The following is a 12,556-nucleotide window of genomic DNA, read 5'->3' on the forward strand; positions in this document are numbered from 1 at the left end:
TGCCAACACGCTTCCGCGAGGCTTTGGCACCTCTGGCAGTTGCACTTAAGCCAACAGTTATTTCTTAACCATAAGTGCAGCAAGCAGAAGGGGGGGGGGCTTACGGGCAGGGTGAGGCAGCGGCTGGGGGCAGCGAGGGCTCTGCTTGGAGCCCGGCACCGCGGTGTCCGAAATGTCCGAAATGCCGGGGCCGGGGGTGGGGGGGTGTGCCTCCTCGACACGAAACGCCCGGCTCCCGGGCTGTCGTGTCCCCGCGGCGGCTGCAAGGAGCAGCTCGCAGCTGCGTTTAATGTGTCTTGCGGCGATGACGGTTTCGGGTGGGGCAGCGTCCCCCCCTCCGCAGCCCCGGTGCACAAGGGTCCGTGCGGAGCCGGGCAGCGACACGCCAAGCCTGGGCCTCCTCCTTGCTTGCTTAGGATCACGGTTTCCCCTCGTTGTGTAAGATGTGCCGGACGGACCGTCCTGGCGAGATACTTTAATCTCAGGAAGGAATTAGCGGTGCGAGACGGGCGGACAAAGCGTCCTCTGATCGGGAGCTGGCACTCGATCGCCTCTTCCCGCGCGGGACCGCCTGGGCGGTGGAAATGCGTCCCCAGAGCGGGCTGGCCCCCGTGGGACGCCGGAGCATCTCCGGGAGCCGCTTCTCCGGCTGAACCTCAGAGGAACCGAAACGCCCCTTGGCCGAAGCCTCGGGGCTCCTCCGATGGCTCCACGTTCAGCTTGTGTTCCTGCCTGCCCAGAAAAAGTTTTCCAGTCGAGTAAGGACATTTACCGGCTTGCAGAGCCGGTCGCTGCTCTCCTGCCTCGACTGGAAATTTTGCAGGCTTTAATCCCGGCTCTTTCGTTAGCTCCCGGTAGCTCAGCGCCGGCTTTGAGGAACCGCGTGCGATCGCATTGTGAAGGCGCACGTCCACTGAACGGTGATTTTTCAGGCTGAGACATTCAGTGTGTCCCGGAGGTTGGGCGCAATGGTTTTAACGCTTAAATTTAAAGACAAAGCAGCCGGAGAGCGGAGAAGGAGCGTGGTGCCCACGGTGTCCCTAAACGGGAACGAGTAAAGAGTCACCGTAGCTGCCCGGGCACTGGCTTGAAAAATTGCCTGCAGATGTGTGTGCGTGTGCCAATACAGCAATGTGTGTGCGAAATCCTGGGTGCAAGTATCAGCTGGGATGTGCTCGGCTCTTCCTGCGGGGCTGGGATCAGCTTGCGGCGCTTGGGCAACGCCGTATCCGATAACCTGTTGCTCAATACCTTCCCCTGTTCTAAAAATCGTTATTTATATTGGAAGATATTAAAACCACAAATGCTGATTTATGCACTCAATCTGCTAGCCCAGCTTTTACAATTTAGGTGTCTTTCCGCTTTTCCGCATCAGGGCGGCTATATAAGGATCCTGCGTTTCAGAGCGCGGACGACGTCAGAAGCCGGTGGCTATGGGCAGCTCCGAGGTCTCCCCCTGACCCAGAGCTGACCGCGGAACAGCAGCACCAGGCTTCGAAATTCGGGATAAGGCCAGGTAAAGAGAGACATCATGGGTTCCCGGGTGCTGGGGGGGGGACGGGGTCACCTTTGTACCTCTGAGCCTTACAGTATACTCTGGTGAGCAAGAAAAAGCCACGGGAAATATAAAATTAGTGGTAGAAATGTAGGAAAGTAATCCAGCTTTATGTTTGGTGGCTAGCCAGAAAAATCAGGAAAAAAGGGTTGACAGAGTAAAATGAAAACCCTTCTCTGAAGAAAAAAAGAGTTTATATTCATTTGACACAAAAAAATTAAGGATTCTCTTGGATTACAGTATCTCCTTAAATCTATTATTATTATTATTTTAAGGTTAAAACACGGCATTAAAAAAAGAACCGAAAGGCTTTATGCCAAACGCGCATTGCTGGTGTAATTGCACCATTACCTTGCACACGCGGGCAGAGGGCGGTGGGAGCGCGGGAAGCCCAGCCTCGTCTATAGGCTGTTGGTAATGATTCCGTGTGGGAAGTTTAAAATTATGTCACAGCGACCAGAGGCTGGAAAGGAGCGTGTCGCCCGAGGCGCACCTAGGCAGGGAGAAGCCGGCAGGCGCTGCTCTTGTGCAGAAGCGGGCTTGAAAGATTGCCTGCAACGTGCACACGGCTGCCTGCCCTCCCCCCCCCCCCCCCCTTGTGTGCGTCCAAAGCTCCCTGCTGAACGTGGCTCCGACGCGGGGCAGTTTCGGTCCTCCCAGCGCTCAGCCGTGCCCAGCGGAGCCAGCATGCTCGAGGCGCTGAGCGTCGCCAGCCTGTGCATCCTGCTGGCCCCGGCGCTGAGCCAGATGTCCAGGGACGCCGTCCTCAGGATCAATAAAGGTGTTTTAAGCGATGGTGAGTCGACGAGCTTCCTCCTCGTGGGACCCCAGGAAAAGGGGACGATGGTCCTTGGGGCCGACACCGTCGTACTGGCAGGAGCCCAGAGGCCTGGGAGGGGAGGGGAATGCCACCGAGAAGTGACACAGCACGAGGCTCACGTGCAAAAAAACCCTGAAACCAAACCGAGGTTTTTCTTTTTTCTTTTTTTAATGAAAATTTTAGCTGGCTGGGCTCCTAGAAGGAGCAAGCACAGACCACCTCTCGGGGGGGGGGGGGGTGTAAGCCCGTCTGAGGCCTGCCACGTTGCACCGCGCTTCATCTCACGCTTTTAGGATTTAGCAGCACCCCAGGATGGTGCAAAGCCGTTTTCCAGAGAGGCTGCAGACAGACGCCTCCGAGCCGCCTCTCGTCCTGGTGTTTAAAAGATCCCAAAGCCCCTTTTCTGTCAAAACACCAGCAGAGAGGCAGGAATTAGAATGGTGATATTAGTGGAGAGCGCAAACCCCTGCACAACCCGCGCTCGAGCAACGCGGCACCTAACCGTGCGCGCACGGGGATGGAGGCAGCGCATCGTTCCCGGCTGAAAGCAGCTCGTAGCGGCTGCAAAAGCAGCAAGAGCAGCTCTGGGCTGCAGGCTGACTGTGTGCAATGTCTCCAGCTGTTGCAGGCTCCTTCCAGCAAAGCAACGCTCTCCAAGGCGCCCTGGGCAACGTGCCGCTGGGGAGCGGCGGCGCCGCCACGGACGGAGGCGGCGGGCTGCTGGGCGGCCTCGGCGGAGGTCTCCTCGGGGGTGGCGGAGGCGGTGGCCTGCTCGGTGGTGTTACTGGTGGCTTACTGGGTGGCAGCGGCGGAGGGCTGCTGGGGGGGCTCACCGGTGGCCTGCTCGGTGGAGGGGGCAATGCCGGCGGGGGTGGCGGGATGCCTGGTGGCTCGTTCGGCGGAGACGCTTACGGAGGAGTCCCCAGCGGCATGCCCGGTCCCAGAGGCTGGCCGGCGGCCGGCCGCGACATCCCAGGAGGAGACGTCCCCGCTGGGGTGGCCGGAGGAGCTCTAGGACCGGGAGGTCTGCTCGGGGACGGGGGCGTCCTCGGCACCCTGGGGGTCCTCGGCGGCTCCGGCGGCCTCCTGGGCAGAGGAGGGCTGCTGGGCTCCGGCGGGCTGCTGGGCGGCGGCGGCGTCCTTGGCGTCCTCGGCGAGGGAGGCTTGCTCAGCACCGTCCAGGGGCTCACCGGGTAAGGACGCGCAGCGCGCAGCTCTCTACGGAGCGGGCGGGCGCTGAACGCGGTTTAGGGGGAGCAATAGCGATGTTTCAGCGGGTGCTCAGCTTTGGTTCACAGCCGATGCTTCTCCGGCATGAACGTTGCCGGGAAAGCCACCTAGTTTTGCATTGACGGCTGCAAAATAGTCTCCTGAGCTACACAAGGGAAGGTTAAAGGTAGTTGAATAACGTTGCCCATTGGCAGCGCGCTGGGCCTTATGTCAGCCCCGGGCAGCAGGGCCGCGGTTTCCAAGCCAGTGCTCAAGCTGCTGCCAAAGTTCCCATGTTAACTCTTGGTTACATGAAGCACAGCGCTGGGCAGAAGAACACGCAATAGCAAGGTGAATAGACAAAAGCACCTAGTAAAAGTGGAGAATAACCCAAGAAACCTTGGTGGCTCCTGCCATTCCTTGTCTGGATGGGCTCGGCCATCCTGGGAGCAAGCCGCAGGGCCGGCAGCGGAGCTCGGACCATGACCGCCCCCCCCCCCCCTTCCCCGTGTGCCGCAGGCTGAGGATCGTTGAGCTGACGCTGCCCAAGGTGTCGCTGCGGCTGCTGCCCGGCATCGGCGTCCACCTGAACCTCTACACCAGGGCGTCCATCAGCGCCAAGAGGTAGGTCGGGTGAGCGCCCGCTCTGCTCACCGGACCCCGATGAAGGCACTGCATGGGGCAAGGGTGTCCCCAAGCGCTGGAGTGACAGGGCACCGTGGCCACCAAGCCGTGATGGATGGCCCATCCTTGGCTTGCTCCGGTCAGAGGAGATCGGTGTCCACCCCGATGGGATGCCGAAGAGGTAGGCGGCTGTGGGAGAGGCGTCCTCCTGCAGCACCAAGGATGAACGAGTCCCCCTGGCCACCATCGCACTGGGCTGGTCCCCGAGCCACCGCGGAGGGGCCGAGGCCGCTCTGTCCCCTTGCGGGCAGCTCCCGCTCTCCGGGAGGACGCGATGGCCCTGAAGGTTTTCCCTTCCCTCTCGCACAGCCTCCTGGGTTTCCTCGACATCGCGGTGGAAGTGAACATCACGGCCAGAGTGCGGCTCACCATGGGCGGCACGGGTTACCCCCGGCTGCTGGTGGAGCAGTGCGACACCCTCCTCGGCGGCATCAAGGTCCGGCTCCTGCGCGGGTAAGCGCCTGACCTTGTGCCGTGCCCCGGCCGGGTTGTCAGAGCTCCCACCGCGTTGCCCGCTGTCCCGCTGGGGACGAGGGTCTGCCCAGCACATCCCCGGCAGCGAGGAGGGACCGCGCCAGCCCCAGCCGCTGGCTCCCTCCTGCAGCTGCAATGATGGCAGTGCACAGAAACCGCTTAGGCTGAGGTTTCTTTTTCCCCCTTTCATTTAAGGAGACTATATAGTAATACATAAAAGGCAGCAATACATTTCCCACTGGCTATTTTGGGATGCAAATTAGACTTATATCTCATGCAAAATCTAAGCATACATGATGCACTTTGCTGCCGCAAGCGTGTTGCTCCAGGAAGTCTGCTCTGGATAATATTCACAGGGAATTGTTTAACAAGACTCATTTGCTTTGCAGCAGGGTTTTTTTCATGGTGCTCCTGTGTTTTTCCACAGCTTGCTCCCAATTGTGGACAATTTATTGGCAAGTGTCCTGAACAGACTTCTTCCTACGCTGGTAAGTCTGAAAAAAACCTTCATGGTGCAGCTTCACAGAAGCAGAGTCAAGGTCCAGCTTTGGTGTCATCTTTGCACAAGTTAGTTTGGGAGGTGATTTATCCCAGGCTGCCAGCAGGAGCGGGGCCGGGTGCCCAGGGGCTGCTGCGCCTGTCCCGGTGGTTTGGGATCAGTGGGGGACACGGACACATCACTGGGGACAGCTGCTCCTTCCTTTGACGTTCAAGGCCAAAGTGCCTCGTGCGGGTCTACGCCAGCGCCCGGGAGTTTCTCATGATCTCCTAGACCCCGTTACGGGTTCGAATCTCTCCCTTCTCCTGCAAACCCCGGGATCTCTCCAGCCTGCCCGCATAGGCTCCTAGGACCCCGTCCTGGCCCCGCTGCTCAGACATGCTGCAGGGTGCCGGGGCCGGACCCCGCGCTGACACCAGTCCAGCAGCATCGTGGCATTGCAAACGGGAGGTCTGAGCCCACGAGTCGGGCGCTCCCATTTCCCGGTGAAAATGAGACACAAATGGGCTGCTGGTGCGTGTCCTCGTCCGGCTCCGAATGCCAATTCGCCACCTCTCCCGTACCTCCTACAGCTGTGCCCGGTAGTTGATGTCGCCCTGGGCCTCGTCAACGACCAGCTGGGGCTCGTGAACTGTAAGTCGTTTTTCCGTGCCTTGCCCTCCTCCCTCGCACCCATCCCTGCCCTCGGCTCGGGCCGTGCAATGCCTGCAACGCTCCTCGCCCCTGTGCACCCCGGACGGCAAGAGCGGATCACCTGGCTCCATCCCACGGACCCGAGGCCCCACTCAGAGCTCAGACCCTGCACCCAGACGGCAGCCGTGGGGCAGACCCCCAGCTCGCACGGGACACGTGTCCTCATCCTCCTCCTGGCCCAAATCTGTCTTTCCTCGGTCTTTAACCGCTAACCGAAGGGCCTCTGCGTGTGTGGAGGTGGGCACCGATGGGGGGCTGCGAGCTCGCCCCTCCGTTTCCAGCAGGGGCAAGTGTTGCTCCTCAGGGCCGTGCTTTTGCCTGCAGCGGGACTGTGCGGCGCAGGGCAGGCGCTTGGACCCCGTGGGCGAAGCAGCCCCGTGCGCAGGCTCCTGCTCTGAGTCCCCCTGCAATCTAGGGGCTTTTCCAGAAGAAAAGGAACGGATGGGGAGGTGGGAGCTGCGCCCCAACTCAGTGGGCAACCGCTGATTCGTTTTCTCTCCACCCAGCGCTGGTGCCCCTGGGTATATTGGGAAGCGTCCAGTACACCGTATCGAGCCTTCCGCTGGTAACCGGCCAGTTCCTTGAAGTAGATCTGAATGTAAGCAAGTCCTGTGGGTTTTTTTTCCCTTGCATTTCTATGAAGGTGTTGTGTGGTTTCACGGCGGTGCTGCAGTTTGGGAATGGCTCCTTGGGTCCCTGGGTCTCAGAGCAGGCAGCTCCGAGGAGCAGCTGGCTGCTGCAGAAGGCTCGCAGCGAGCCTGGGTCCACGTGCTCTGCTCTGGGCTTGGCCCCGCTGCGGCCACGGGAGAGCGCAGCCGGGGTCTGCGCTGCTGGAATTTCTGCAGGAGGAAACGTCAGGGAGCCTGACGTGGGCTGGTTCTACGTGTGGTGATTTCACATCAGGGGGGGGACCTTAAGTTTAGCGTAAAGGCAAGTATCATTGCAGCCTTCTGCAATGTTTTGAAATGTTTGAACTTTCTTTCCCGGTGATTGCAGACTGCAGTCGGGCAAATAGCAGGAGGCGTGGTTGACTACCCTCTGGGAAGACCAGAAGCTGTCCCCATGCCGCCGAAGGTGCCCATGCCTCCACTGCCACCGATGCCGGACACCAGCTCCTCACAGCTGGGCCTGTCCGTGAACTTCCTCAGCTCGGTGCTGTCGGTCCTGCAGAAGCAAGGTGTCCTGGACTTAGACATCTCCAACGGGATGGTGAGTACAAAGTCCCCGGGACGGGGCCAAGGAAACAATGCCTAGCTTTGGAGTTCAGAGAGATTAAGGGTGGTCACCAAACTGGTCTTGCTTTGCAATGCTTTAGCATGTATTTACCATTTATCAGGAATTCTGCTATCTTGAGCAAAAAGAGAGAGGCAGAGAACTGTCTGGTAAAGGCCCCAGGTGCATTACTGTGCCAGAGTAGGAGATATCTATTGAAAATCATCACACACACACTCCAACGCAATGTCTCCTTCTTGTCCGTAACAGTTTTCCGGGCTTCCACCGCTAACAACATCGACCCTTGGAGCCCTGATCCCTGCGGTGAGTGCGTTCAGCTTCCACTTTATACTGCAAACAATCTGGTAAGAGAAGAAATATCCAGAGACAGGGGAGCTCTCCCTATCTCTCCTGCTCAGAGGCCTCTGACTCGAATCTCAGAGTCCTGTGGACTTGAAAGAGCTTTGAATTAGGTTGAAAACTGAAAGCTGCAGCAGGCCAGAGCCTGGTTTATCACCCTGTTCTCTTGCACCTCTCCTGGGTCACAAATGAGCCTTGTAGCTACCTGTTCACATCTGCCTGGGTGAAGGGGTTGTCTGTGGTCCTCCACGCAGGACAAGGCGTCCTGACCTGGGCTCTGAGCTTCCATGGTGGTTGAGCTCACAGCTGGCTTGAAATCACTTAAATCGACTGGGATACAGCCTGGCTGGACTGGAGTAAAGCTGGCCCCCGTAGAGCTGCGCTGGCTCCAAGTGAACACTGACCTAGTGGGCAGCTTGCTCTCTGATTCATACTTGCTGGCTTGTTCTGCCTGTTCAAGTGTCAACAGCACGCGTGCTCCTGCCACCAAACACTCTCCCTTTGGATGTTGACAGGTTTTCGAGGCATACCCTGAGCCACAAGAATTGCTGCTGAAAGTTGCGGTCCCTGAAGCACCCGTGGTGACCTTAAAGAAAGACAAAGGTGTGATCCAGCTCAGGGCTACAACGGAAGTGATGGTGATCCATCCAGACGACGTCCAGAAGTCCCTCTGCCTTCTGAATATTGTGTGTATTAAGGAAAAACCCATGCAGAAATTCCTCCTTTGGCGAAACAGTTGCTGCCCATCCTCCCCTTCCCCTCTCCCCAGATGCAGGGGGTGCCTGTAAACATGGACACGCATCTGTGGTGGAAAAGCCCATGTTGTAGACTGGGGCAAGGCCTGGCACAGCCAGCTCCTGTCCTGACCTCTCTGCTGTCTGCCTGCAGGATGCTACTTTGCTGGCCCAGTTTTCTGTTGAAGACCAGAAACTGAAGATCAGCGCCAGCCTTGAGAAGTAGGTGTTAAATTGGTGTCAGTTTGTTGCCAGTCACATAGGATGATGACAGGCTGCTCTAACGCAAGCCCGGGGGTAGTGAGGTGGGACCGTTCACAAGGGTCTATCCTGGGCTGGGTGCGGATGAAGAAACCGGTAGAATTGGACCATCAAAGGAACTTCCTTGAATTTTACTCACTTCTGCTGCTTTTTTTTCCTGCAGAACTGAGCTCTCCTTGGCATCTTCAACCATTGGTGATTTTGATGTAAGAACACGGCCAGCTTCAGCAATATGTGAAATCTGTTGTGGGAAGCAAAGTGCTGATAGATATTGGTTCAGGAGAAATAAGGGCCGATTATGGCGTAACTTTTGTGTCATACTTTTAGTAGAAGCTTTCTTTCACTCCGGAGATGGATTTTTTTCCGTGGATGATCCATTGGCAATTTTCAGGCAAAATCCTGTAAATCTGTGTGTGTGAAAAATAGTTACGGGAAATAGGAGAACAATCCCTATTACTGACATCAGGATACATGGGGCCAGAGGTGAACAAGCAGGAATTATCTGTATTTAGCAGTGAGTGTATTTATGTTGCACTGTGGGTAGCTGAGAAGCACAGCAAATTAGCCTGGGCATTGCCGCACGCGGCCGCGGCTGACGTGATTTCGATATCCGAGCTCCACGGGGCCTCCGGCCACAGCGTGGCACGGCACGGCACGGCATGGCACAGCATGGGGCAGGTGATGTACTTCATCATCCACTTTAATTCCCAGGCAACTCCTGGGCCCCAGCCAGCATGCTCACATTTATGCAGCAGGGAGGAATGTCCTCTGGGAATAGGGGTTCCTTCCTCGGTGGAAGGTTTTGTCTGATTTGTCATTCTTCATCAAAAAAAAAAAAAAAGAGAGGTTTTTGAGCCCCTCGGTCTATGCTTAAAATATTCTGCACGTATCCATGACATCATTGCCTTGTGAGGCACCTGGGGGAAGGCATGTCCTGGTGTTTTGTAGGGGACAAAAATCAAAATCCAGGAGCAGTCTCGCGGTTCTCCTTTCCTAGGTTAACTGGAGATAAGGTGCGCTTGGTTTGCAGGGTGGTTAACTGCAGGCAGCTTGTAGTGCCAGCTGGAACAGCTCTGCAGAGGGGCATCATTTTTGGACTATAGGTTGACCATTAAATGTTTAAAGAAAGGTCCATGTCCTGCGAACTTGGGGATTTGCACTAGGCGGGGGTGGAGCTGGAGCACCAGGCTCTGGCTTAGCCGGTGCGAGAGGAGCAGCTCCGTGAGGCCGGGTCCGGGTCCGGGTGCGGGTGCGGGGCAAACCGGCGGCGGGGCTGACCCTCTCCTTGCTGCAGACCTCGCTCCTGGAGATGCTGGTTGGCAAGATTTTCGATGTCGCCTTCCTGCCTGCGATGAACGGTAAGGATGCTTTGATTCCTCAGCCGTGTATTCATTTATGCGAGACCGTGCGCCACACGACTATTTTATGTATTTTTAATTTACCTCAGCTATGTACAACAGGAGCCAGTGGAACTAATTTGCACTAACAATGGCGAGACTCATTTCGGGTGACAGAGTGTTTGTCGGGAAGGGAACAAAGGCGTAAGGAAACAAAGGCCCCGGGAAACGGGGCTGTTCGCCGCTTGCCAGGGCGCTGGCAGGTGACGCCTCCCCACCCACGGCGATAAGTAGCGCTAAGTTTTGCCAAAGCCCTGCGGCCTCCGTGACCCGCAGCCCTCCAGGAAGCCGTGCTTTCGCTGAAAGGAGGGATGGGAACAAAAGAAGGACAGTTTCAGGAGACAAAACCCGCAGGAGGAGAGTTTAAGTAGCCATCGGGGTCCCTTTGTGCCGGGTGCTCAGGGACGGTTCTGCCCCGCAGGCATCCTCGGAGGAGGAGTTCCGCTCCCGAAGCTGCTCAACATCGACTTCAGCAACGCCGACGTGGACGTCGTTGAGGTAGGTGCCCCGGCGGCCGGCCGGGCGCGTGTCCCGGGAGCATCTCCCGGGAGCGTCCCGCTTCCGGGCGAGGGGGCTGCGGGGGCCGCCGGCGTGGGAAGCGGTACCGCCGGCGTGGGAAGCGGTACCGCCGGCGTGGGAAGTGGGTACCGCCGGCGTGGGAAGCGGGTACCGCCACGAGCTGAACGCCGCGCCCCTTGGCTCCGGCAGGACCTGCTCGTGCTGTCGGCGTGAGCTGGGATGCTGCACGGAAACGGAGCCCCGCGTTTCGCACGTCGTCCGCCGGCGAGGCGCCCAGTGCAGCCCGGCCTGGGGGCGCCGCGCCGCCTCGCGCTGAGCACGGCGGAGCGAGTCCTGCGGCCCCGGCGCGGAGCAGCCGCGTCCTGCCCGCGCTGCTCTCAGCACAGGCTCACGGGAAGAAAACGCGGGTTTCGTTGGCCGGGGCCTCGGGGACGCGCGGAAAGGCGTGTGTGTGTTCTTCGCGGTCTCGTGCTCAGCTCTAATAAAGCTCAGCCTTCCCTGCAGCCGCAGCGGTGCCTCGCAGCCTGCCCAGCCGCGCGGATAACGAGCCCAAGACGGGCGATGGAGAGACCAAGGGAGGTCGCGATTCCGCTCAGACCCGCAGCCTGCCGCCGTCGCCGGGTTACGGGCTGCAGGGCTGGGGCGGATCTTTCCTTAGATCGGGGAGGAAGTGCCGGTGTTTAGGGATAGGTGTTGGGGAATACGCCTGGCCAAAGAGGCAGGGTTACGGCTCGCCTCGGGAAGCGAGCACCCAGCTCCCGGCCCGGCGAGGAGGCGCCCGCAGCGGCCCGCACGGTTAGCGAGCCGGCGCTGGGGACGCCGGGGAGATTTGTCCACCGACGCTGCCGAACCGCCGCGGTTTAGCTGGGCACCGGCTCCTTCCTGAGCCTCAGCTGCATATTGCAGAACTGAAGCTCTTGCTGATTTAAAGCCTTAAAGCCACTTATCGCTCCTGGAGTGAAAGGAGGTACCTGGGACTGCTCTAATATCGCTGCCTTTCCCACTGTGTCCTCCCCCTGCCCGGTCCGGTTAAATCCGGAAAACTGCCTCGAATCTAGGACTCAGGCTTTTTCCATCATCCCTTTCACGCTTCTTTTCCATTCCGCTCTGTATTTATTTCCTTTTTTTTTTTTCTTTTATTTGCTATCTTTCTCGCCTGCCTTTGAACAGCCCAGCTCTTTCTTCGAGGAGCACAGTCTCGGACCTGCCTTCGGGTAACAGCCTGGCTTCGCGCCGCAGCCGGTGCGCTGTGAATCCGCCACACTCCGGCGTGTGATAACATTTTATCAGCCTCACACTGTTTCTGTAGGAGAGTAGGTGTCATCCAGCCCTGGGGCAGCCGGCAGTGCCCTCGCCGGTGCTTCGCTCGCGGGAGCGATAACACCACATTTTGGGTGTTCCCGCGGGGGGCGAAGCCGGGAGCCCTCGGGCTGGTGCTGCTCGCGGGGGCCGGTGCTGCTGCAGGGCTCAGCTCCTTGTGCAGAGCGTTGCAGGGAGCTTCTGCCTGGGAGCGTCCAAAACAGCCACTTGGCTGAACTGGGAAAAAAGGGGGGGGAAAAAAAAAAGGTTTCATCCTCCCTTCAAAGCCTCTCGCAGGTGCGCGTGGCCCTGTGCCTGCTGCAGCATCCCGCCCCGCCAGGAGCCATGTCCTTCCGTTTGCTTTGCCGGCAGAGTTTGCTGGAAAATGTTGTGCATCTTCAGCAGGAAATTCCCACATCTCAGAGTTTGCTTTGGCCCTGAAAAGTCCATCATGAGATGTTTTATGGGATGAATGACTAAAGTATTTAAATTTGAGAACATGAAAATGTTCTGAGCGAAGGGAAGTGCTCCAATAACATGACACACAATCTATAAAATCTGAAGTATTTAAGTAAAGAAATTAAAAATGCATACACACAAACATATTTTAATACAAGAGTAAAATCAGAACAATACGAAATGGAAGCAGAAATAAAAGAATCAGAAGCAAGAGGAAAAGCTGAAATGGAAACCAATGCTCGAGCTCAGGTTTAGGGTGTTCCGGAATCTGTGACAAGTGCAGATGCGCCTCTTGGGATGGTTCCGCTGTCCCGAAACACCCCTCTCCTGTGCAGATCACTTCCATTAGATGCCGTTTGCCAGCTTGCCTGGGACGGAGGT

At 57.9% G+C, this 12,556-nt stretch overlaps 1 protein-coding gene across 1 annotated transcript; it reads left to right on the forward strand.

The window, feature by feature from the left end:
• Window positions 1-304: 304 nt before the first annotated feature.
• Window positions 305-10,913, forward strand: LOC106490850 (BPI fold-containing family B member 4-like). The gene is made up of 17 exons (XM_067307978.1): window positions 305-310; window positions 2,168-2,351; window positions 2,995-3,126; window positions 3,382-3,568; window positions 4,104-4,208; window positions 4,578-4,721; window positions 5,170-5,230; window positions 5,814-5,874; window positions 6,441-6,532; window positions 6,931-7,143; window positions 7,417-7,470; window positions 8,022-8,192; window positions 8,395-8,462; window positions 8,665-8,707; window positions 9,796-9,859; window positions 10,320-10,396; window positions 10,607-10,913. The coding sequence occupies exons 1-17, from the start codon at window positions 305-307 to the stop codon at window positions 10,628-10,630; spliced, it is 1,686 nt and encodes a 561-aa protein (XP_067164079.1). The 3' UTR covers window positions 10,631-10,913.
• Window positions 10,914-12,556: the final 1,643 nt, after the last annotated feature.

The sequence above is a fragment of the Apteryx mantelli genome, chromosome 18 (genome assembly GCF_036417845.1).
Source record: "Apteryx mantelli isolate bAptMan1 chromosome 18, bAptMan1.hap1, whole genome shotgun sequence".
NCBI classification, from domain to species: Eukaryota; Metazoa; Chordata; class Aves; order Apterygiformes; family Apterygidae; genus Apteryx; species Apteryx mantelli.